The following is a 24,802-nucleotide window of genomic DNA, read 5'->3' on the forward strand; positions in this document are numbered from 1 at the left end:
AGTCCGTTGGACTACAAGGGATGTAGCCCTATCTAAGTGGTGGAAACTGAATCGACCTCGAGCCAGTTAGGATCGAACAGCTGACAGTTGGCAGAGTTAGCTTCCAATACTGCGTTCCAACCACTGTGCCACCATGGCTCATGTTGTTTTATTGGCAACTGTGTATGGTTGATGGCTGTGTTACCCTGTCACTTGTGCGGGGAACTAGCAGGGAGGTTAGAGAAAGAACATGGGGTTTTATAGGCTGCCCTGGTAACCCCCTGTACAGGTAGTCCCCAACTGCTGCTACTATCGGTTTGCCCGATCTGGGCCGAACCAGGAGCAACCCACCTCTGGTGCACAGGTTAACATCCCATAATAAGCATGGGAGAGTGCACTTAATTAGCTAAGCTCTCCACCTTGGGATGTCTTTTTTAACATGCTAATAATGATTTTTTTTTATCTCTAGACCTTTGCCTGGACTTTTTCTTCCTTTCTTGCTTGCTTGCTTGCTTTTGCTCCCTCCATTTTTCTTTTTTTCTCTCTTCCTCTTTTACTTTCACTCTTTTCCTCTCTTTCCTCTTTTTTCTCTCTTCCTTTCTCTTTTACTTTCATCCTTTTCCTTTTTTCTTGTTTTCTTTCTCTTCCTGACTCTGTTTCTTCTTTCTTTCTTTTTCTTCTTTCTTTTCTATTTAACTGGCCAACTCTCACAGATAAGTTAACTGTTGTTAACTTCAGTAATGGGGCCAGCAGAGCAAACAGGTCCATCCGACTTGTCCAAAGAACATCCTCCGACTGAACTGCGCAGGTCTGGCAGAGCTACCCAAAAGCCCGCCTACCTGTGTGACTACGTAATGAGTAGGATTAGTCCATCCAAGAGGGGCGGAGTATTAGATACTTGCTTCAACTACAGTGGTTTCCACCAAGGTCCTCTGTTCCGACGGGAACAGAGGTTTAATCTCATTGGTCGAAGGGTCTGACAGCTCCCTATAAAAGGGCTGCTGTCAGACTCAACTTTCGCTGTAGCTCTGCCAGACCTGCGCAGTTCAGTCGGAGGGTGTTCTTTGGACAGGTCAGATGGACCTGTTTGCTCCGCAGCTCCGCTTGGTGGAAGCTCCTGGAACCTTTCACAGTCCGAGGCTGGAGCTTCTAGAGCCGGTTTGCTTGGAGCTCGCTGCGGGCCTGCAACATAACCAGATAAGTTTCCCGGTACCCTTGGGCTTGAGCTGCCTGCGGAAGGAGTGAGTGTTTGCTCCGTTTGGGTAGGGCTTTGGCTATCTCATGCAGGAGTTAACTCTGGTTGTCTAAGAGTGGAGTTGGAGAGGCGGCCATGGAGTTGGTCAATGTGCCTTCTCCAATTCCGACTGTTCTCGAGCTCTACAAGATAAGAGCGAGGCGCGGTGATGCCTATCACTGTGGCAGGAATCCACAGAGTTCCCCCGGCGTAGTTGTGGGTGTATACCAAGTCCCCTAATGCTAACATTCTGAATCTTGCTTGTGGAGTCGGGGCGATGAGGCAGAATAGTTTGGGTGTAGCTGGTCTAAGTGGGACCTTAGCCGGCGACTCATGAGAAGCTCGGAGGGGCTTGCCCTGTAGTGGCACTGGGTGTGATGTGCTGAATTAGCAAATAGTGGTCAACCCGTGTTTGCCAATCTCTCGGGCCTATCCGAGGGATAGGGCCTCTTTTGCAGATGTCACCATTCTCTCCGCCTGACCATTGGAGGCCAGATGGTATGGCGCGACCAGGGCATGTCTGATTCCCTGAGCTGCTAGGAAAGTCTCAAATTGCATGGCCCTGAATTGGGGCCCTTTGTCAGAAACCAGGACATCGGGCAGGCCATGCGTGGAGAAAAGTCTCCATAGTACCTTGATGACTGCTTCTGCCATAATGGAGGTCATCAGGACTACCTCTAGCTATTTCGAGTAGGTGTCCACAACTACGAGGAATGTCTGGCCATGAACTGGGCCAGCAAAATCAATGTGCACCCTAGATCTTGGTGCTTGAGGTCACTCCCACACCTTAGCGGGCGCCACTGGGGGAGCTGGTCTGGACTCCTGGCATGGTGTGCAGGTAGCCACCCATTCTTCGATCTCCCTGTCCATGTTAGGCCACCACACATAACTCCTAGCCAAAGATTTCATCCAGACAATTCCAGGATGCCCTACGTGTAAAGCCTCTAATACTGCAATGCGCAGTTTGGGTGGAACAGCGACCCAGTCCCCCCACAGTAAGCAGCCATTTACAACAGATAACTCGTCACGTTTACAATGGTACATTTTGAATTCAGACCCAACAGGCTCCTTGGGCCACCCCCTCCACACCCAGTTCAAAATTTGTTTGATGGTGGAGTCATTTGCAGAGTGATGGGCAACGTCACTGGATGAGACAGGACCAGTCTCTAGGTAGTCAATGAGAAGGACTGGCGTCTCGGGGGTAGGGTCAGCAGGAAGTTCTGGCAGTAGGCAACAGCTCAAGGTGTCAGCGTGCCCCAAAGTGGAGCCTGGTCGGTGGATGACACGGTAGGAGTAGGCAGCAAGGAAGATGGTCCATCTGGTCATCCGCGGTGATGACACAGGAGTAGGTCGGTCCACAGCCAGTAAGCCTAGTAGCGGTTTGTGGTCCGTAATGAGCTCGAAATCACAGCCGTATAGGTACTCATGGAACCTTTTTACTCCAGCCACTGCAGCCAAAGCCTCACGGTCCAGCTGGCTGTAGTTCTACTTGGCAATGGACAAGGTCCTAGAGTAAAAGGCTATTGGAGCCTCGGTTCCATTGGGCATGCGGTGGCTGAGGATGGCTCCGACACCGAACAGTGAAGCATCACAGGTCAACACCAGTGGCAGGATCTGGCTGTACTGCACCAGGAAAGTGTCCAGCAAAAGAAGTCTCTTTTACCACGGCAAATGCTGTGGCTTTGGCTCTACCCCAGGACCACTTAGCGTTCTTAGCCAATGGCGGTGTAAGGGCTCAGCAACAGTGGCTTTCTGTTTAAGAAAGACGCTGTAGAAATTAAGGAGCCCGAGGAACACCTGTAGCTCGGTTTGATTGCGAGGTGTAGGGGTATCCTGAATTGCTTTCGTTTTTTTTGAGGTTGGGTGAATCCCAGAGCCGTCGATTAGGTACCCTAGAAATTCAACCCTTGGCACATTAATTTGGCATTTTTCTTTCTTGAGACGGAGGCCCTTGTCTCTAATTCGAGCCAAAACAGTTCGTACATGTTTAAAAAGTTGCGCCTCATTTGCATCCGATACCAAGATGTCATCGAAATAGGGGACGACTCCTGGAATCCCCTGCAAAAACCATTCCATGATGCTTTGGAACAGTCCAGGGGCGATACTAACACCAAATTGCAGGCGGTGACAATTGAATGCACCCCTGTGTGTCACAATGGTTTGGGCCTCTGCCATAGTGCCATCTACAGGCAATTATTGGTATGCCTGCGCCATGTCCAATTTAGCGAATACTTTGCTGGGGCCTAATGAATGTAATAGGTGCTGTACAATTGGTACAGGGCAAGCGCTTTGTTGTAACACATTATTGATTGTGCATTTGTAGTCTGCGCAGATGCAGACAGACCTGTCAGATTTGACAGGTGTCACTATAGGGGTCTCCCAGCATGCGTGATCAATCAGCTCTAGGATTCCCTGGCCTACGAGCTTGCCAATTTCTACACCTATTTTGGGGCAGAGAGCAAAAGGTACTCTCCTGGGTTTTAGCCTTATGGGGGCTATGCTGGGGTCCAAATTAAAGGAGATTGGAGTCCCCACATACTTACCCAGACCAGTGCCAAAGACGTCCTCAAACTCCTTAAAGAACGCTTCAGCGCTTTCGTCTTTCAAGGCATTGATACCGATCACTTCTATGCCCAGGGCTTCAAACCAGTCAAGCCCCAGGAGGCTCTGCAGGTCGCTGCTGACCACCGCCACTGAGAGTTGGCCGCTGTATTTCTTGAATTGCACCCGGAAGGTGCCCTGGTTCACGATGGGGACTCGGTTCCCCTGGTAATCGCGAAGGCAGATGTCGAGGGCACGTAGATGCTGCTTCTTCAGGCTAGGGATAGCCCGCTTGAGCATAGACCATGGCATGATGGTCAGTGATGACCCCATGTCAATCTCCATCTCGCATGGGGAGCCCTCGATGAGGACTGTGACCTTCAGCTTTTTTGGCCGTCTAGTGCAGACTTGGCCGATTGAGGTGTGGTAGGTGACTCTGACATCGCCCTCTGAGCGCCGTGGTGGCTTCTGCCATGCCCCTTGGTTGGGCCTCTGCCGGCGGTTAGCTCGGCTTCTTGGCTGCCAGGTCATCGTGGGGTGCTCGCTTCTGCACACCTTGGCGATATGCCCTTTTCGCTCGCAGCGCTGGCAGGTAGCATCGCGGAAATAACAAGCCGATTGGGCATGGTCTCCGCAGCTAGTGCAAGGTGGGAATCGTTTGAATTTGCGCTCCGCCTTGGCACGGCTACTGCACATGTGGCAACTGTCATCTTCTTCGCCTTCAAAGCTCTGCAGCCTCGCGGTGAACATGTGTATTCTTCTGCGCGTCTTGCGGAGTGTTTTGACACTACAGTGTCTCTGTGGACTTGATGGCCGATTCTGACGCCCTGGCCTCGTCCAAGGCAATTTGAAGACTGAGGTTAGACTTGGCAAGTAACCTCCTCTGTAAATTAATGTCCCGCACACCGCAAATTTTGTGGTCAAGAATGAGTTTGTCTAGGTCTCAGAACTCGCAGTACACTGTGACCCTTCGTAGTGCTGCAACGTACTCGTTGATTGATTCGCCTTCCTGCTGGTTGCGAATGTTAAATTCATGCTGGCAAACGTGCTTAGATGGCTTGGGAGCATAGTAGGTCCTCAGCGTCTGCTAGAACACGGACCAAGTGACCAATTGTAGCGGCGTTGGTTCTGACAGGTCTTTGGCAGTTTCAAACACTTCCTGCCACAGTAATCGAGGAACATGTTCTTCTTGCAGCCTTCAGAAAGGCCCATGAGGTCATTGGCCTCGAGGAAACAGTCAAACTATAGCATGTACGAGTCCCAGTGCTCGGTGACTAGGTCATACGGAGTCGGTGGGGCGTGCATGGCCATTTTGCGTCCTGAGGGTGTTTTGAGTTTGGCACTCAAAAATGGCTGCTCGAAGCCGCGCTGAGCTCCGGGCTAGATGTACTTGCTGGATTGCTACGCTCTTTTTGGTTCACCTAGTTGCCTTCCAATCCCACCTTCGTCGCCAGTGTTAGATTGGGTAATGGATAGGCACACACAGGCTAACGGTAACAACAGCTCTTTATTTAATGCAACAAGTGAGAACAATCCAACGAAGGTTGAGCCTGACAGCAGCCCTTTTATAGGGAGCTGTCAGATCCTTCGACCAATGAGATTAAACCTCTGTTCTTGCCGGAACAGAGAACCTTGGTGGAAACCACTATGGTTGAAGCTAGTATGTAATAAACTCTGTTAAACATGAAGCAGATCCAGATGAAGGTGAAGAAAGAACTTCAAAAAGATACTATAAGAGCATCAAATAACAACAGTTGAGGCTGTTGAGAAGTGCAAAAACCAGAATGTCGTCTCTCCCTCAACACCTGAAGTAGTAAAAGAGGAGGTTAAAAAAAAACCCACACCCAGAAAACTAAAACTTAGTTGAGGGTTGCAAAACCCCTTTTTTCTTCCTCTTTCCAAAACTTCTGGTCTTATTTTTAACTTTCCTCTGTAGGAAGGGAACTTCACCGAGACAGTGTTGTACTAGGAAGACCAGGCCAGAAACCTCAAAAACAGTATTGTCACAAGAACCAGACTAGAAATCACTAGAATAAGAATACAAACCTTGACTCACAAATACCCAAGTCAGAGAAATAGAAACTCTGAACGCATTTTAAAAGAACCTCCTGAGGATAATTACAAGGGCATCTAGACAATTAGAAACAGCTGCAGAGTACAAATAATGCAAAAGGTCCGGGAGGTGCAGGAAAAAGTTACCTTTGAAATAAAGAAAGGTCAGAGTGATAACAGAGAACTGATTAGCTCAAGATTTAATCATAAAACAGTTAGGAGGGAAATACATTAGACACACGATTAACACCAGAAGACACTAGGGCTCAACTCTGCCCCACTGGAGATTACTTAGGGCAGAGGAATAAGAGCAACACAGGATTAGAACCATTAGCAAGGGCACACACAAAAGGCAATAGCACAATAGTACTGTAGGAAGTTAAAACCGGTCCCTCTGCTAGAAAACTGAAATATCCTGGGAAATATTAAGAAGGCAGAATATTATATTTCCCTGGATGTAAAAAGGGAGAAACCTGTTTTTAAAGAGAGAGTAGCTTCCTGCAGCTTCCTGCCCCCTCCCCCCCCTTTGTCAATGAGCCCTGAGAGCCTGAGCTAGTCTACTTTACATAATAAAGGTAGGATTAGCCTTGCACGGAAACTCACCACATGGCATCTGGGAACTCAACCACACTTGGACTCAAAATACAGCCTAGAGATTTGCCCCTGCATAGCCCCATGGCAGTTTGACAACCAATCAGAATGCATTTCTTACACAGGAACAAGAAACAGAGAGGTGGGGTCAAACAGAGCATAAAAAACCCAGCCCCTTTTTTGTCTCTTTTCTTCTTCACCCAACATCTGGAAGCATGTGATCCCCCTTTTCAGGAGCTCAAGCCATGTGGTCCTGTCCACCATTAAACCATCTTCCCAAGCAGCCTCCATGTTTCCGGTGTCTTTCCCCCCACTTGGAGCCGAACCCAGAAGGACATTTCTTCCAACAGTACAAAGAAAGCAAAAGGACTTCAAAGAGGAAAATGGCATAAAAATCTACACTTACTGTATATCGGTGTCAGATCACCCAGGAACTCTGGTCCACTTCACTGTTGGTCTTGCCTTCCTGAAAGAAAAAGAAAAAAACTTTGCTTCCTAAATTTTTTTGCTCCAGCTGGGAAATCCGAATCCACGGAGGAAACTTTCTTTCCATCCAACACCTCCTCCTCTCAATTGATATGCTACGTTATAGGGATCTATCAGCTGCAGGTGTTGGGAACCTCTGCATTTCCAACACATAGAGAATTCATTTAGTGACCGTTTGAAATTACAATGCCACTGAAAAAAGGGACTTTTGAACGTTTTTCCCATGACCGTTGCCGGATAAACCACATGATTTACGTGATCAAATTCCCATCCCTGGGTTTCCTCCCCTCCGTCTCTCCCCTGTTTCTCTGACTGCCTCGGGGTTGGACTAGAAGACCTCCAAGGTGCCCCCAACTCTGTTATTCTGTTAAAGGACGATTCCCTTCTAACTTTGCTGCTCCGCACCCCTCCCCCCCCTCTTCCCGTTCCCCAGGCTTCGTCCCGTCCCTCTCCTCCCGTCTCTCTGACTGCCTCGGGAGAAGCAGCCTGGACTCCCTGCCCAGGTGATCATCCCACCCGGGACCCATTCCATACACCCCGTGGCAGAAGGTAGGGCGCAGACAGGGGGACCACCAAGTCGGCGATGCTCTGCCCCGTTTAGAGAATGGGAGGAGCTGGACGGGGAGTGGAGGAACTGTAAGCGTTTCCTGCTTGGGCTCTGCAACGGCTGGGGTCGTTCCGAGAAGGGGAAATCCAAGTGCGTGGCCGGGAAGGAAGGCAGCGTGGCCGGCGGGGCTGCGAGGAAAGCAGATCGCGGATCTTTCCCTGCGCGCATCTCTTGGGAAGCGAAGTCCGGGCGAGGAACAGAGCCGCCTCTTTCCTTTTGAGCGCCAGGTAAGAATTTCCCTCCTTCCCACCCGGGGAAAGGCTTGGACAGGTGAGCCTTCAGTGCCGCTTCTTGGGGCGTTTCTAAGATCGCTCCTGCACTCCCCACCTTCTCCTTGGGGAGACTATTCCGCCGGCCCTTCCCGATCGTTTCCCTTTTTTCTCTCTGGTGCTGCTTCAGATCCAGAAAACTTGGGCTTCAATGGATGCTAACCCGGCTGGAGGGAAAGGGGGCGATCCCTCGCAGGAGATGTTGTTTCGGGGAGTTGCTCAGGACGAGCCACCTCTGGAGAGAGCACCAGGTAAAGGCTCCTTCTGATGCCCTTTAACCCTCGGGATTGACTTTGCCGGAGTTCATTTCATTCCTGAATTCCTTTTCATTGTTTAATTTAACTTTTTTTAAAAGTCTTGTGTGCATTTCAACAGGTGTCACCCTTTTCCTATAGTCCAGTGTGTCTCAACTTTGATAACTTTTAAGCTATGTGGACTTCAACTCCCAGAATTCTCCAGCCAGCCTAAGATAGCTGGCTGGGGAATTCTGAGAGTTGAAGTCCACGTAGTTTAAAGCTGCTTATGGTTGAGAAACATTGCTGTAGTAGGCTATTCCTACAGGCAAATCCCACCTGTGAAACTAGTTTTTGTTTCTCTTCTGAGTATCTGATGGGGGGGGGGGTGAACATTATGTGGGTCAGGGTTCTGATGCTCAAGAGTGCAGAGAAGAGCAACAAAAGATGATTAAGGGAGTAGAGGCAAAAATATATAAAGAATGGTTGTTGGAATTGGGTGTGTCTTGTGTCAGAAAACACCTGATAAGGAGCATAGCTGCACTAGTAAGAAATTGAACAGGCAACACACCATAAGGCATCTCACTTAGGATATGACAAAGCACAAGACTCAAAATTCTGCAGTGTAGTCACAACAACCGAGGCAGTTTTCTCTTCCTCTAACCACAATGTCACAACATCGTTATTTTTGCCTACATTACAACGTGATAGTTCCTCTTTTCCCTGGATCTCAGCTGGACTCCCCCTGCAAACTCATCTACCAACAGTATTGAGACATAGTATTTCAACATACTTGCAGGATACAACTTTTTAATAGAGACAGTAGTATTGAATACCATGATTTTAAACGGATCATACAGATGAACATTGAATACAATAAACCTTGCCAAAGAAATACCAGGTCCTTAGGTATCTATCAAGAAGCAAAGGCCTACATTATGATTAGTTTCCCCTCACACTAGTTGAATGAAAAGAAGGACACGGGGTGACAGGATAGCAATATTCCATTAGTTGAGTGGTTGCCACAAGGAAGAGAAAGTCAACCTATTCTCCAAAGCTCCCGAGGGCAGGATAAAAAGCAATGGATGGAAACTAATCAAGGAGAAAAGCAACCTAGAACTGAGGAGAAATGTCCTGACAGTGAGAACAATGAACCAGTGTGTGAGATTTTAAAACATCCAGAATTTATGCTCACTAATTCGACAGACAACTCTGATGTACAAACAAAGGATTATTGAATTGCGTTTGCAAAGGCAGGCCTCCAAATCTCTTTCCAAGTTGGATTGACACTGCAAGTGTCACAAATATAAATCAGTTGTTGCCAAGCGTCCGAACGTTGATCATGTGACCACGGGAATGCTGCAATGGTCATAAGTGTGAAAAACAATTGTCCTTTGTTTAGTGACATTGGATTGTGTTGGCCCAGTCCAACATTGAGTTAATTTTACCCAATGCAATGAGCCAATGAATCATGCCAAATTAAGAGAAGTGGGGCTCACTTCCTCTTTGTTGGTGCCAGGCCAGACCTAGTATTCCTGATTAACAACTCAGCACAACTCCCTGGGAGATTGGATGGGACTTGCTTGAGGCATCTAGAGTCAAGCTTTGTGGTGCTTCAATACGTAAATTCATGGCTGAGATCATCTGCTTCTGTATCCAATCCCTGGTCCTTCCACACCTTTCAGTTTTCCTCTCACCCAATGTTAGCAGCTTCTGTGTATTGTTGCTGTGGCTGCAAAGTACTCAAATAAACTGATTCCCTAGTTAGCTTAAATATAGGTAGAATTGCCCTTCTGCACTGTAGCTTCACCAATACAGTTTGGGTGTTTGATAGCAATTTATTCCTTTGCTGTTTTTTCCACTCACTCCTAGACACCCTCATGGCTTTGTCTTCATCTCCTGGAACTTCAGTTCTTTGTAGCAGAGGATTAACAGCGGTTCAGCTTCCAACTCAGGTAGGCGGCATCTCCCCTCCCTTAAAGTGTCAGTCTGATCTATTGAAGAAGCCCCCAATAACAGAAGGCAAGACAAGAAACAATGGATGGACGTTAACCAAGGAGAGAAGCAACCTAGAATTAAGGGATTATTTTTTTTGTAATAGTGAGAACAATTAACCAGTAGAATGGCTTGCCTTCAGAAGGTTTAGCTGCTCCATCACTGGAGGCTTTTAAGAAGAGACTGGACAGACACTTGTCTGGAATGGTATATAAGGTCTCCTGCTTGGGCTAGAAGACCTCCAAGGTCCCTTCCAACTCTGTCATTGTTATATTATCGGGTTAAAAAGCACATCCAGAGAGCTCAGTTACAATACAATAATACAATACAATAGTAGAGTTGGAAGGGACCTTGGAAGTCTTCTAGTCCAACCCCCTGCCTAGGCAGGAAACCCTATACCGTTTCAGACAGAGGGCTATCCAACATCTTCTTAAAGACTTCCAGTGTTGGGGCATTCACAACTTCTGGAGGCAACTTCTGTTCCACTGATTAATTGTTCTAACTGTCAGGAAGTTTCTCCTCAGTTCTAAGTTGCTTCTCTCCTTGATTAGTTTCCACCCATTGCTTCTTGTTCTACCCTCAGGTGCCTTGGAGAATAGTTAATTAATAATTTAATAATAATTTGAATTTATTAGCCGCTCCCTTTCCAGACAGGACTCGGGGCGGCGTACAATGGAGCATATAGAACATAAAACATGAGTACAAACACATAAACATACATATATACAAAGACACACATGCACGGAGGAGGTAACAAATTACAACATTTAGACAGTTAAAAATCACCATTAAAATACCCCAATTGTAAGAAACCCAATGTACAATTAAAATTTAAAATTTAAAAAGACAGTCAGGAGGAGTAAGAAAAATTACGGTTGAGCCAGGCCAGATAATTGAAAGAGGTGGGTCTTCAGCTGTACACGGAAGGAGCGGAGATCGGAAGTAATCCTGATGTCACGGGGGAGGTCATTCCACAGGGCTGGGCCCATCACAGAGAAGGCTCTGCTCCTGGGTGTCGCCCCCCGACACTGTTTGGCGGACGGCACCCGGAGAAGTCCCTCTCTGTGTGAGCGAATTGGTCGTAGGGATGTGTGGGGCAGGATGCGATCCTGCATGTAACTAGGTCCTGTGCCATGAAGCGCTTTAAAGATCATAATCAAAACCTTGAAACGCACTCGGTAGACCACAGGAAGCCAGTGCAGCTCGCGCAGGAGAGGTGTTACAGGGGAGTATCTAGTCCTCCCCATAATCACCCGCGCGGCCGCGTTCTGGACCAACTGTAGTCTCCGAGTGCATCTCAAGGGAAGCCCCATGTAGAGAGCATTGCAGTAGTCCAGGCGAGACGTCACTAGCGCATGGGTGACTGTGCGTAGGGCATCCCGGTCCAATAAGGGGTGCAATTGGCGCATCAGGCGAACCTGATGGAACGCCCCCCTTGCCACGGCTGTTACATGGTCATCCATGGACAGCCGGGCATCTAGGAGGACGCCCAAATTGCGCACCTGTTCCATGGGGGCTAGTTGCACGCCCCCGATGGCCAGAGATGGAAGCAACTGGTTGAACCGGGAGGCCGGAAGCCACAGCCACTCCGTCTTGGAAGGGTTGAGTTTTAGTCGGTTGCCATCCATCCAGACCCGTACGGCCTCCAAACACCGGGACATCATTTCGACGGCCTCATTGGGGTGGTTCGGGGTGGAAATGTATAGCTGAGTATCATCAGCATACAGATGATATCCCACCCCAAAACCACGGATGATCTCGCCCACATAATGTCCACCCTTCCCATCTGATACTCAGAAGAGAAACAAAAACTAGTTTCACAGGTGGGATTTGCCCTTTGGAATAGCCTACTACAGCAATGTTATAATACAATACAATACAATAGCAGAGTTGGAAGGGACCTTGGAGGTCTTCTAGTCCAACCCCCTGCCTAGGCAGGAAACCTATACCGTTTCAGACAAATGGCTATCCAACATCTTCTTAAAGACTTCCAGTGTTGGGGCATTCACAACTTCTGGAGGCAATTTCTGTTCCACTGATTAATTGTTCTAACTGTCAGTTCTCCTCAGTTCTAAGTTGCTTCTCTCCTTGATTAGTTTCCACCCATTGCTTCTTGTTCTACCCTCAGGTGCCTTGGAGAATAGTTTGACTCCCTCTTCTTTGTGGCAACCCCTGAGATATTGGAACAATGCTATCATGTCTTCCCTGGTCCTTCTTTCTCTTAAACTAAACATACCCTGTTCCTGCAACCGTTCTTCATATGTTTTAGTCTCCAGTCCCCCAATCATCTTTGTTGCTCTTCTCTGCACTCTTTCTAGACTCTCCACATCTTTTTTACATTGTGGCGACCAGAACTGAATGCAGTATTCCAAGTGTGGCCTTACCAAGGCATTATAAAGTGGTATTAACACTTCACGTGATCTTGATTCTATCCCTCTATTTATGCAGCCTAGAACTGTGTTGGCTTTTTGGCAGCTGCTGCACACTGCTGGCTCATATTTAAATGGTTGTCCACTAGGACTCCAAGATCCCTCTCACAGTTACTACTATTGAGCAAGGTATCATCTATACTGTACCTGTGCATTTCCTTTTTGTTGCCTAAATGTAGAACCTTACACTTTTCACCATTGAATTTCAGTTTATTAGATAGTGCCCAATGTTCAAGTTTGTCAAGATCCTTCTGTATCTTAAGCCTGTCTTCTGGAGTATTGGCTATTCCTGCCAGCTTGGTGTCATCTGCAAATTTGATGAGTTCCCCATTTATTCCCTCATCCAAATCATTGATGAAGATGTTGAAAAGTACTGGGCCTAAAACAGAGCCTTGGGGTACTCCACTGCATACTTCCCTCCATGTAGATGCAGTTCCATTGAGGACTACACGTTGAGTGCGGTGGTCAGCCAGTTACGTATCCATCTGGTGGTGATGCTGTGTAACCCACATTCTTCTACTTTATCTAGTAGTAGGTTATGGTCTACCTTATCAAAAGCCTTACTGAAGTCCAAGTAAACTATATCAATGGCATTCCTCTGGTCCACTAATTTTGTCACATTATCAAGGAATGTAATAAGATTAGTCTGGCATGATCTGTTTTTGACAAATCCATGTTGGCTTTTGGCTATTACTTTGTTTGCTTCTAGGTGTTCGCAAATTCGTTGCTTGATTATTTTTTCCAGAATCTTTCCTGGTATTGAGGTCAGGCTGATAGGTCTGTGGTTTCCTGGATCTATTTTTTTTCCTTTTTTGAAGATGGGAACCACATCAGCTGTTTTCCAGTCCTCTGGTAGTTCCCTGGTGTTCCAGGATCTCTGAAAAATATAATTCAGTGGTTCTGAGATCTCGTCTGCTAGTTCCTTCAGAACCCTGCGGTGTAATCCATCCGGTCCTGGTGATTTGAACTCGTCTAGGGTAGACAGGTGCTCACTTACCATTTTCTTCCCTATTTCAACTTGTGTTCCTAATCTGATTTTTGTGGTGCTGTTTTTGATAGGTTGGACTGTTTTATCCCTTTGTGTAAAGACAGATGCAAAACATGAGTTAATAGTTCTGCTTTCTCCCTGTTGCTTGTCACCTTCTTGCTGCTTTCTCCTAGCAATGGACCAATTGTTTCCTTAACTTTTTTCTTGTTTTTAACATGTTGGAAGAAGCTTTTTTGTTAATTTTTACTTTTGTGGCAAGCCTTTCTTCATTGTGAGCCTTAGCTTTCCTCACTTCATCTTTACAGGCTCGGGCTATTTGCTGATATTCTGCCTTAGTTATGTCCTCCTCCTTCCACTTTTTATACTTAACTTTTTTGTCTTTCAGTTTGTCAGATAGTTCTTTATGCAGCCATGCTGGTTTCTTTTGGGAGCTGTTATTTTTCTTCTTCATTGGTATTGTGCTAGACTGGGCTTTTGTAATCTCATTTTTCAAAATTTCCCAAGCTTCTTGAGTTGTTTTCCCCTTGAGGATTCTCATCCATGGAATTTTTCCCAAGCTCTCTCTAAGTTTATTGAAATTAGCTTTCTTAAAGTCCAAGACTCTAGTTTGACTTTGTTCTACTACTTGTGTTTGCATAATGTTGAATTCCAATATTGCATGGTCACTTGCCCCCAGGGTTCCTATGGCTTCAACGCCTTCTATCATTTCCTCTCTGTTAGTGAGAATTAAGTCCAATATGGCTGATCCCCTTGTTCCCTTCTCTACTTTTTGTTAATTCAGTGCACAGTTCCCCATACTTCTTATGGGATATTAGTTTAAACTGTGCAGACCTTCAGTAAAATGGGAAAAAGTAGCAAAAGATGAGCAAATTCTAAAATGTACAATTATGTGCAAAACCTTCAGGTCCCCATTAGTTGGTAGTTGTAGCAATAGTGGGATGAACATATACCAGTGATAGTTAACTTTTTTTGGATCATGTGCCAAAAGTGGGGGGAGTGCAGGGAGGCCGTGCATTAGGTGGTGGTTGTAGCAATAGTGGGATGACCATATACAGTTATATCTGAGTCTCCCCTCATCGGAATACAACCAGAAAATACAGGAAAGTTGCATGCAGTATTCAAAAATGGGGAAAAGTAGAAAGAAACAGCTTTCCGAGGGTAAACGTGGCAAATATTTAGTGTGACCTCCCTCCATTTTGCTCCTTTAAAACTAAATGGAACCCTGTACGCTGTCATTGCTACCACCTATATGTGCCCTACTATTTCATGCAAAAATGACTGCTGTCTATCTTTTATACCAGGTTTGTGCAAGACACACTTGAGCCCTCGACAGTTATTGGTACTTCACTCCGTTTATTCCTTCAGTGTGATTTGCATTATTTGAATGATTGGCCTGGGACTCCTACTCCTAGATAGTCTCATCAAATGAGCACAATTGAGCGCAAAATATCTGTTGCTAAAAGCGAGATTTGTTAAGCGGGTTTTGCTTCATTTTATGACTTTTCTTGCCGCAGTTGTTAAATGAATCACCACAGTTGTTAAGTTAGTAATGCAGTTGCTATGCAAAACTGGATTCCCCCGTTAGCTTTGCTTGTCAGAAGGTATCAAAAAGGGATTCCCATGGCCCCGGGACACTGCAACCATCATAAGTATGATTCAGTGGCCAAGCGGTTGAATTTAGGTCTCGTGGGGGATGCTGCAACGGTCGTAAGCGTGAAAAACAGCCACAAGGAACTTTTTTCAGTGCCGTTGTGGCTTCAAACAGTCACAAAACTACTGCTAAATCCTTTGGAGGACTGCTTTCCTGAGGCCGTCTCATGGTGATGTGTTTTAAGCCAGGGGATAGCAAGGATTGTTTAGCTGCCATTGTGAAAAATTATCAACTCAGTGTTGTGACTCAGGGACTCCTGAGTGTAGGATTCCTGCACTCTTGGGGGGGGGGCTTCTTCCTTGTCTCCTATGCTTGAGCTTGACATCTTGTACAGAAACATGTTGTATTGTTGCGGCGGACTGGGGTCTTTTACCTCAGTTCGCCAAAGATGGGACGTGAGACCACAAGGTGCTAGAGAAAACAGGTTTATTGATGCATCGAGTCCAGCATGTTCATACACAATTCTGAACTGTCTTGGTTATGCCCAAGACAGTACTTTTATACTTTTCCAGCTTCTAAGGTTTGAGTAAACCTTTCCCCTTTCTTATGGGCTGTTTGCCCACACCCCTGAGACGGCCACCCAGTCAGGGGCGTCGATCTGCCTTACTCATCATAAGCAATACTTACATTTCACACTTATGTCCTACAAATATATTTGGAAAGTTACAGCAAAGTTACAGAAAGAGAAGTGAAAAAGTTAGCATGAGCAACCTTTAATGCCAAGGTTTATTAATACGCTAAAATGGCAGTTTCATATCTTACACAAGCACCATCTGTTTCCTGTACTCAAGTCTTCAAGCCTTTTGCAACTTATGTTCCAGTAGGATTTGTAACATATATTAAGCAAGCAAAAAGGTCAATTAATATGCTGCCTTGATTGTTCTTCCATTATAGGGGAGTCTGGGGGCTCTCCTACCCTTCAGGTATACTGGCTATTTACCTGCTGCCTCATTATGAATGTAATTCATTGGCAGCTTCCCAATAAGACCAACGTTCCATATCATTCCAGTCAAAATGCCAAAGGACACAAAACTTGACAGACATAAAATCTTACTTTTGTTATCAGTGGCACTCTCAAAGGGAAAGCGACAAACAAATATTGGATATTCAAGATGTTGTATTCAAGATTGAAAATTATGGAAAGTCATGAAAGCTTTGCTAAAACAATAAAATGGGTCAATCAATGAATCAATCTGAATAAAACTGGAAGGGACCTTAGAGGTCTTCTAGTCCAACCCCCTGTTCAAGCAGGAGATCGTGTAGCATTTCAGACAATTGTCTGACCTCACTGCTAGGAAGTTTCTCCTTAATTCCAGGTTGCTTTTCTCCTTTTTTAGTTCTATCCATTGAAGGCAAAAGAAGAAGGGGACAACAAAAAATGAGGTGGAATACTACTATCACGTCAACCCTAGTCCTTCTTTTCTCTAGACTGGCCCTACCCAATTCCAGTTCCATCCAGTTCCTGCAACCGTTCTTCGTACGTTTCACTCTCCAGGCCTTTAATCATCTTAGTTGTCCTTCTCTGCACTTTTTCCAAAATCTCCGCATCTTTTTTGTAATGTGGTCCAAAACTGGATCCAGTATTCCAAGTGTGGCCTTACTAAGGTTTTATGAAGTGCTACTAACACAAGAACGCCCAAAGTAAAATGTAAAGCCCAAGCTTTACTCTTGCCCAGAAATGAAATGTTGAACCCCACCTTCCTTGATTTGGTACAATTCATTGGCTCATTGCAACTCAATGTTGGATTGGGCCAACACATCCAAGCACCAGCCCATCAGTGGAAAGCAAAGGAATATGGGGTTGCAGAATCGGCCAAGCCAATAACACATTATCTAGATCAGTGATGGCTAACCTTTTCCCCATCACGTGCCAAAAGCAGGGGGGGGGGAAGTGCAGGGGGGGGGTTGTACGCAGGCATGCCCATGCCCATAATGCAATGTGCATGACCACCCCGCACGCATGTATGTGTGAACACTGCCCTCTCACCCGCTTTTGGCGCATGATGGACCTCTTTTTTCACACTCCACAGGCTCCAGAGGCTTTCTAGGAGCCTGGGGAGGGCAAAAACAGCCTCCCCACCCTGGAAGCCCTCCGGAGGTTTCAGAAGGCTTCCCTGAAGGCTCCAGAGGGCGAAAAACGGCCGAAAAAGAAGACCAAAGTCAGCTGGCCAGCTTGCGCGCTGGAGCTGACAGGACAACTCATGTGCCCTAACAAATGGCTCTGCGTGCCACCTGTAGCACATATGCCATTGGTTCGCCATCATAGACCTAGATTTATCTCTAGCTAGGGGATCGCAAGGATTGTTTAGCTGCCGTTGTGAAATAATCATCAACTGTGTCGTTGTTCAGGAACCCCCTCCGGAGAGCAAAAAATAGCCAAAAAAGAAGGCCGAAGTCTAGACCTGACAGGGCAACGCCTCATTTGCCATAACAAATGGCTAGATTTATCTCTAGCTAGGGGATCGCAAGGATTGTTTAGCTGCCGTTGTGAAATAATTATCAACTGTGTCGTTGCTCAGGAACCCCCTCCGGAGGGCGAAAAACGGCCAAAAAAGAAGACCTGACAGGGCAACGCCTCATTTGCCCTAACAAATGGCTCTGTGTGCCACCTGTGGCATATGTGCCATAGGTTCGCCATCACGGACCTAGATGTATCTCTAGCCAGAGGCTCTTTCCACTTTATGTTTTTGGAAAGGTCCTCCAGGGAAGATGCAAATTTGCCCAACTTGGAAACTCTACAGATGGAATATGTTCATCAAGAAGAGGACTTTCAAGTAATTTATTGAAATGTTCATTGTTAAGAATGCTCATGGAATACATTTAATTTTTTCCCCTCTCCCTGTGTCAGGATTTGGTATCGCTTGAGGATGTAGCTGTGTTTTTCTCCATGGAGGAGTGGGCCCTGCTGGATTCGGAGCAAAAAGCCTTGTACCAAGAGGTCATGCTGGAAAACGCAAGGAACATGGCCTCCTTAGGTAAGGGATTCTGTTAAGATATTGAAATTTAGTAGCCGGAACAGTGTTGTACAAGGAGTCAGATCATTCAGTTGCAGCTGATTGGTTGGAGAGAGCTGTCTCCTGCATGAGGCAATCGATGCTGGGATTGGTTAATTTGAGTGTAAAGAGGGAGTGTCCTGGTTTGCCGCCTTTTTTCCACTGTGGGCTCTGAAATTTTACCTCATGATGAACTTGTGGTGTTTGTTTATCTCATCATGCTCCTGTTAGCCTGACTTTCTTGTTTACTGTAAATGTTTACTGTCATATTAATTTACATAAAAACACAAGCTTGTGTCAGCATCTCTGACCTTTTTGAACACCTGCTGCACAATTCCCAGACAGATTCTCTTTCCTCTGGACTGAAAGTGTGGGGGACATGAGCAACTGATCTGTTTCTCAGATAAAATGCTAATTTTTTCAGTAGATAAGATAGTTACATCTCGGTTGTAACTACTAGCAGAGTGGTCTGTTTGATCTGCCAGGTCCTCTGCAGGTGGGATCTTCCAACATGTTCTTCGAGCCTGATTATCTTGTTTATTGTAAATATTGATGTAAAATGCACACACACACACACACACACACACACAATCATATATATCGATATATATATATATATATATATATATATATATATATATATATATATATATATATATATATAGATATAGATATAGATATAGATATAGATATAGATATAGATATAGATATAGATATAGATATAGATATAGATATAGATATAGATATAGATATATATATATATATATATATATATATATATATAGAGAGAGAGAGAGAGAGAGAGAGAGAGAGAGAGAGAGAGAGAGAGAGAGCTGTCTCCTGCATGAGGCAATCTATGCTGTGATTGGTTACTGTGAGTGTTAAAGGGGAGTTTCTGTCTTTCCCACTTTTCTTTCTCTTTGCGCTGTGTAAATTTACCTCATGGTGTTCCTGTTAACCTGATTATCTTGTTTACTATAAATATTGATGTAAAATATTTTAATTTTACTGTAAATATATATTTACAGTGTATGTATATATGTATATGTGTGTATGTAGTGTGTGTGTATAAATGAATAGAATAAAATAGAATAGATTTCTTTATTGGCCAAGTATGATTGGGGACACACACACACACACACACACACACACACACACACACAAACACAAATTTATACAGTTTGTGTCAGCATCTCTGACTGCATTTGGATACCTACTGCACAATTCCCTGAAAGAGTCTCTTTCCCTGGACTGAAAGGGTGGTGGACGTGAACAGCCGATTTGTTTCTCAAATAAAATGCTAGTTTGTTCGATGTATGCAGTAGATGAGAGTATCCTGCTCTACATTTCTACTCATACTTACTCTGATAAAGTGGCCTTAAACCTCCACACTGTCTCCATGAAGTTTCCCATCCTAGCCAATTTCTGATCCTGCCTGTCCCACTTTCTAGAGAGCTTTTTAGAAGTTGCTTTCATTTGGTTGCTTTTTGTTCTATTATGATGACACTGAAGAGCCCCAAAGGGTCCAAAGTTTTATCAGAAGGATTTATACTCATTGCAGTCATCTGGTCGGGAAGCGTGCTTATGACAAGATGACTGCAAGGAATATCAATTCTTCCATCCTCCATTGTTCAATCAGAACTGAAGAAGCTTCTTGGATGAGAAGGGAAACAAATTCTAGTTGTCTTAAGAAAAAGCGCCTTTGGGATAAAGATGAATGAACAGCTCAGTTAGAACCAGTTTTGTTCAAGCAAAAACCTCTTAATGGGGAAGAGATTGAAATACAGTTCCAGGCCCAAATCCCTCAACATTTCTACTTTCTCAAATTGAAATTAAACCAATTGGTTCTAGAGCTGAGGACCCCCCCTCCCCTCCAATTTTAAATGATCTCATCCAAAATGTTCAGGTTTTCATTCTGTAACAGTGAGGAAAAGCAAGCCGCAAAGGTCAAATCTTATATCAAGTTAATACCAAGCATAGCACAATATTTTGAACAAATGGGAGTTTGGAGCAAGTTTGATATACATCAATGGTGTTTGATCTCTTTTGCACCTAAATTTGTGTTAACCTTTTTTTTTTTCTGTTGCAAGCAGGTGACGGATGGGAGATGGAGGATTCTGGCCAAGAGGCAGCAGCACCGTTGCCAAAAGAAAAAAGGGAAATTGCAGAAAAGATGGATGGAAAGCAAAGTTCTGAGGAAAACCTGTTAACGGTTGAGCTGGAGAATTGCTCTGGTTTACCTTGTCCAGATACCAATGTCTTATTGGACGAAGATAATTGCCAAGAAAAAGAAGTGTGTTCAAAGTGTGGGAAAGCACTTCGAGATGAATCTGGATTATGTGACTGTTGTAAAAGCTCTGCTGGAGAGAAACAAGACGAAAGCAGGCAACCCTCCAGAAGGACCCTTCCTCCTCCTTTACATGAAAGAATACAAGAAGGAGGGGAAATGTACAAATGTACGGAGTGTGCAGAAAGCTTCAGTACAAGCCGCTCTCTTGCATTGCATAAAAAGATTCACAAAGCAGAGGATCCACACAAATGTCTGGATTGTGGAAGGACCTTCAGGCAGAAAAGTCATCTCATTTCACATAAGAGGGTCCATGAAGAGAGGAAGCAGCATCAAAGGATTAATAAGGGAAAACCCTTCGAAAGCAGCACCTCCCTTACTTCCCATCAAAGCCTCCACAGAGAGGAGAAGTTGCATCAACGCAGGGAGGGGAGAATGAGGTTTACTCAGAGCAAGGGACTGAATTCCCAGAAAAAAAGCCCCACTGGGAATAATTCATGTAAATGCCTGGAATGTGGGAAGAGCTTCCGCTCTGCAAGTGACCTCGCTTGCCACAATAGGATCCATACAGGGGAAAAACCATATCACTGCACTGTGTGCGGAAAGAGCTTCACCCAACTTGGCAATTTCAATTTACATAAGAGGGTCCACACTGGAGAGAAGCCTTATAAATGCACAGAGTGTGGAAAATGCTTCAAAGCCCCCGGTGCCCTTACTTGCCATAAGAAGATTCACACAGGGGAGAAACCCTATGAATGCTTGGAGTGTGGAAAAAGCTTCAATAGACTTGATACATTAACTAAACATAATAGGATGCATAAAGGGGAGAAACCTTATAAATGCCTGCACTGTGGAAAGAATTTCAGTCAAAAAGGTCATCTTAAGTCACACGAGAGGATCCACACGGGGGAAAAACCATTTCAATGCATGGAGTGTGGAAAGAACTTCCATGTTTCAACAAGCCTTACTGCCCATCACAGAATCCACACAGGGCAGAAGCCCTTTCAATGCCTGCAGTGTGGAAAGCGCTTTGCCAATTCTAGCAGCTTTAATGCCCACAAACGGACCCACACAGGGGAGAAACCATACAAATGCCTGGAGTGTGGAAAGAGCTTCTGTAAATCCAGCCACTTAAGTTCCCATAGAAATATCCACAGTGGAGAGAAACCGTATGAATGCACCGAGTGTGGGAAGTGCTTCGCTAATCAAAAGAATCTTATTGCTCATAAAAGGACCCACACGGGTGAAAAGCCTTATAAGTGCACCGAATGTGGCAAATGCTTCACTGCTTTGGGTTCTCTCTCTCGCCACAAAAGGCTCCACACTGGGGAGAAACCATATGAATGCCACACGTGTGGAAAGAGCTTCACTACAAAAAATGAGTATATCCTACATAGCAGAACCCACACTGGGGAGAAACCCTATCAGTGCCAGCAGTGTGGAAAATGCTTCAGTGATTCTGGAGAACTGACGATCCATAAAAGGATTCATACAGGGGAGAAACCCTTTAAATGCACGGAGTGTGGGATGAGTTTCAGAAGAAGTGGTTATCTTTGTAGCCACAAGAGGATCCACACTGGGGAGAAACCGTATACATGTCATGAGTGCGGAAAAAGCTTTAGACAGAATAATTCACTCAGGAGCCATAGAAGGCTTCACTCAGGGAAGAAATCCTATAAATGCCTGGAGTGTGGAAAATATTTTAATGAGAGTGCCCGCCTTACCTCCCACAATAGGATCCACACAGGAGAGAAACCGTTTAAATGCATCGACTGTGGAAAGAGTTTCAGAGAGGGCAAGAATCTTACGGTCCATAAAAGAATCCACACGGGGGAGAAGCCGTATCAGTGTGTAGAGTGTGGAAAGAAATTCAGAAGTTGGAGTGACCTTAATAGCCATAAGAGGACTCACAGCAGGAAAAAATGATGTGAATTGGTTCATGTTGATTCTCAAAATTTGATTCATGCCCACAGAAGTCTCCCAGGAGAATCTGTAGAAATGCATGGAGTATGGCAAGGTCTTCCGAAGCAGCAGAAACAACCTCATCCATTAAAAAGAAGAATTCTCTTGTAGAACTAGGTATTAAGTTTTGGATATTAGATCTTTGTGCTAGAGTAGAGTAGAATAAGAATAGAAATGGAATAGAATATAGAAATAGGAATGGGAATGGGAAGGAAATGGAATGCTCTCATTGGCCAAGTGTGATTGTGAGGCAGCCGGGAGAGAACGGCCAAAATCTCACCATATCACTTGGGTATAGGAGCCCCCAGACTCTATACTTTAAATCAGTAATATGTCCTTAATAAGCACCTTGATTAAACTCTGATCTCTTTCTTCCTCAAAATTGTTATAAATTTTACTGGAATATGTTGCAATCAGCTTCTATGGAAGGACACAGGAACCCAATGTCTGTGCAAGATACAATGCGCCGGAAAAAGACATATGAATAGTTGATGGCATGTCTGGCTGCTGATATATAACTCTTTCACTCCCTTTCCTGTAACTTTACTGTAACCTTACAAAATGCAACTTTCTGTAAAATGTATGTTTCGACTATGAACAAATATGAAATGTATACTCTTTACTGACGAACAAATAGCTGTGTGAACGCCCCCGCTCTAGGAGGGTATAAAACTCCTGTCCTGAACAAAGCCAGGACAGTTCAGATGTCGGTGTGTTAACACGCTGAACTCGATGCATCAATAAACCTGCTTCTCTTGCACCTTCGTGATCTCACGTCCCGTTTTTATTGAGCATTGTGGCGCAAGCCTCAACCTGCTGCAACAATTGGAGATACAAGGAATGTGTCTCCAGTGGTTTCACTCTTAGTGTACATAACATAGAACAAGTAATCAACTTTTGACAGTGCGAACAGCAAAGGTAAGTAGGGATTTGGAAAGTAACACATCCAAATGTCTATGGAGTTTCTCAGTCATCCAGGTTGCATTTGTCCCAAAGGCGCTTTTATCAAAAGGCAACTGGACTTTTTTTTCCCCTGATGAAATTTCCCTTCTCATCCAAGAAGTTTCTTCAGTTCTGTTTCTTCTTGAATGAGAAGCGAAATGTCAAGGAAAAACAAAGTCCAGTTGCCTTTTGATAAAAACACCTTTGGGATAAGACATTCAGACAACATAAGGGTGCGGAAAGCTGGCTTAGAGTACAGAGAAGATGCTGAAATATTTCAAGAAGAAACATTATAATGTAGGTGGGGAGTCCAGACCTGGCGGTGTTTAACTACTCATATTTCCCTAACGTTGGAAGGATCAACTAGCGGATCTACTCAGCCATGTGAAGAAGTCATGGCATAACAAAGAAAAATAGTGAGCACTTCAATGGGACAAAGTGATGGGAGAGAATGAACTATTGAAGCATTACGAGACTCGAGAGTTTTGTCAAAAGTGATAACTGGAAGGATAGCGCTGTGTCTGCACCAACTAACATTAGTTGTGTTTAACTGATTTCTAGTCTGAGATACAATATTTATTGTGCTTGATTTTTATTAATGCCCTAACTTATACAGTAGTTAAAAGTTTAGCTCATTCCTGCCAGCTTGGTGTCATCTGCAAATTTGATGACTTCCCCATTTATTCCCTCATCCAAATCATTGATGAAGATGTTGAAGAGTACTGGGCCTAAAACAGAGCCTTGGGATACTCCACTGCATACCTCCCTCCATGTAGATGCTGTTCCATTGAGGACTACACGTTGAGTGCGGTGGTCAGCCAGTTACGTATCCATCTGGTGGTGATGCTGTGTAACCCACATTCTTCTACTTTATCTAGTAGTAGGTTATGGTCTACCTTATCAAAAGACTTACTGAAGTCCAAGTAAACTATATCGACGCCATTCCTCTGGTCCATTAATTTTGTCACATTATCAAAGAATGCAATAAGATTAGTCTGGCATGATCTGTTTTTGACAAATCCATGTTGGCTTTTGGCTATTACTTTGTTTGCTTCTAGGTGTTCGCAAATTCGTTGCTTGATTATTTTTTCCAGAATCTTTCCTGGTATTGAGGTCAGGCTGATAGGTCTGTGGTTTCCTGGATCTATTTTTTCCCCTTTTTTGAAGATGGGAACCACATCAGCTGTTTTCCAGTCCTCTGGTAGTTCCCTGGTGTTCCAGGATCTCTGAAAGATATAATTCAGTGGTTCTGAGATCTCGTCTGCTAGTTCCTTCAGAACCCTGCGGTGTAATCCATCCAGTCCTGGTGATTTGAACTCGTCTAGGGTAGACAGGTGCTCACTTACCATTTTCTAACCTATTTCAACTTGTGTTCCTAATCTGATTTTTGTGGTGCTGTTTTTGATAGGTTGGACTGTTTTATCCCTTTGTGTAAAGACAGATGCAAAACATGAGTTAAATAGTTCTGCTTTCTCCCTGTTGCTTGTCACCTTCTTGCCGCTTTCTCCTAGCAATGGACCAATTGTTTCCTTAGCTTTTTTCTTGTTTTTAACATGTTGGAAG

General features: G+C 44.8%; 2 protein-coding genes and 1 long non-coding RNA gene across 5 annotated transcripts in view; 2 read left to right on the forward strand and 1 right to left on the reverse strand.

Annotated features, from left to right (window-relative positions):
- The window catches only part of LOC309385258 (uncharacterized protein), a 70,300-nt gene that overhangs the window by 31,479 nt on the left and 14,019 nt on the right, over nucleotides 1–24,802 (forward strand). The gene's annotated exons all lie outside the window — the stretch shown is intronic.
- The window catches only part of LOC309385259, a 156,610-nt gene that overhangs the window by 27,409 nt on the left and 104,399 nt on the right, over nucleotides 1–24,802 (reverse strand). The window lies entirely within an intron of this gene.
- LOC309384596 (uncharacterized protein) lies at nucleotides 4,564–23,400 on the forward strand (the record flags this gene model as incomplete). The annotated part of the gene is made up of 5 exons (XM_081938297.1): nucleotides 4,564–4,596; nucleotides 7,890–8,010; nucleotides 9,865–9,947; nucleotides 17,904–18,030; nucleotides 20,142–23,400. The coding sequence occupies 5 exons, from the start codon at nucleotides 4,564–4,566 to the stop codon at nucleotides 22,259–22,261; spliced, it is 2,484 nt and encodes an 827-aa protein (XP_081794423.1). The 3' UTR covers nucleotides 22,262–23,400.

This window comes from Natrix helvetica, assembly GCF_964273705.1.
Source record: "Natrix helvetica genome assembly, chromosome: 1".
Classification (NCBI taxonomy): domain Eukaryota; kingdom Metazoa; phylum Chordata; class Lepidosauria; order Squamata; family Natricidae; genus Natrix; species Natrix helvetica.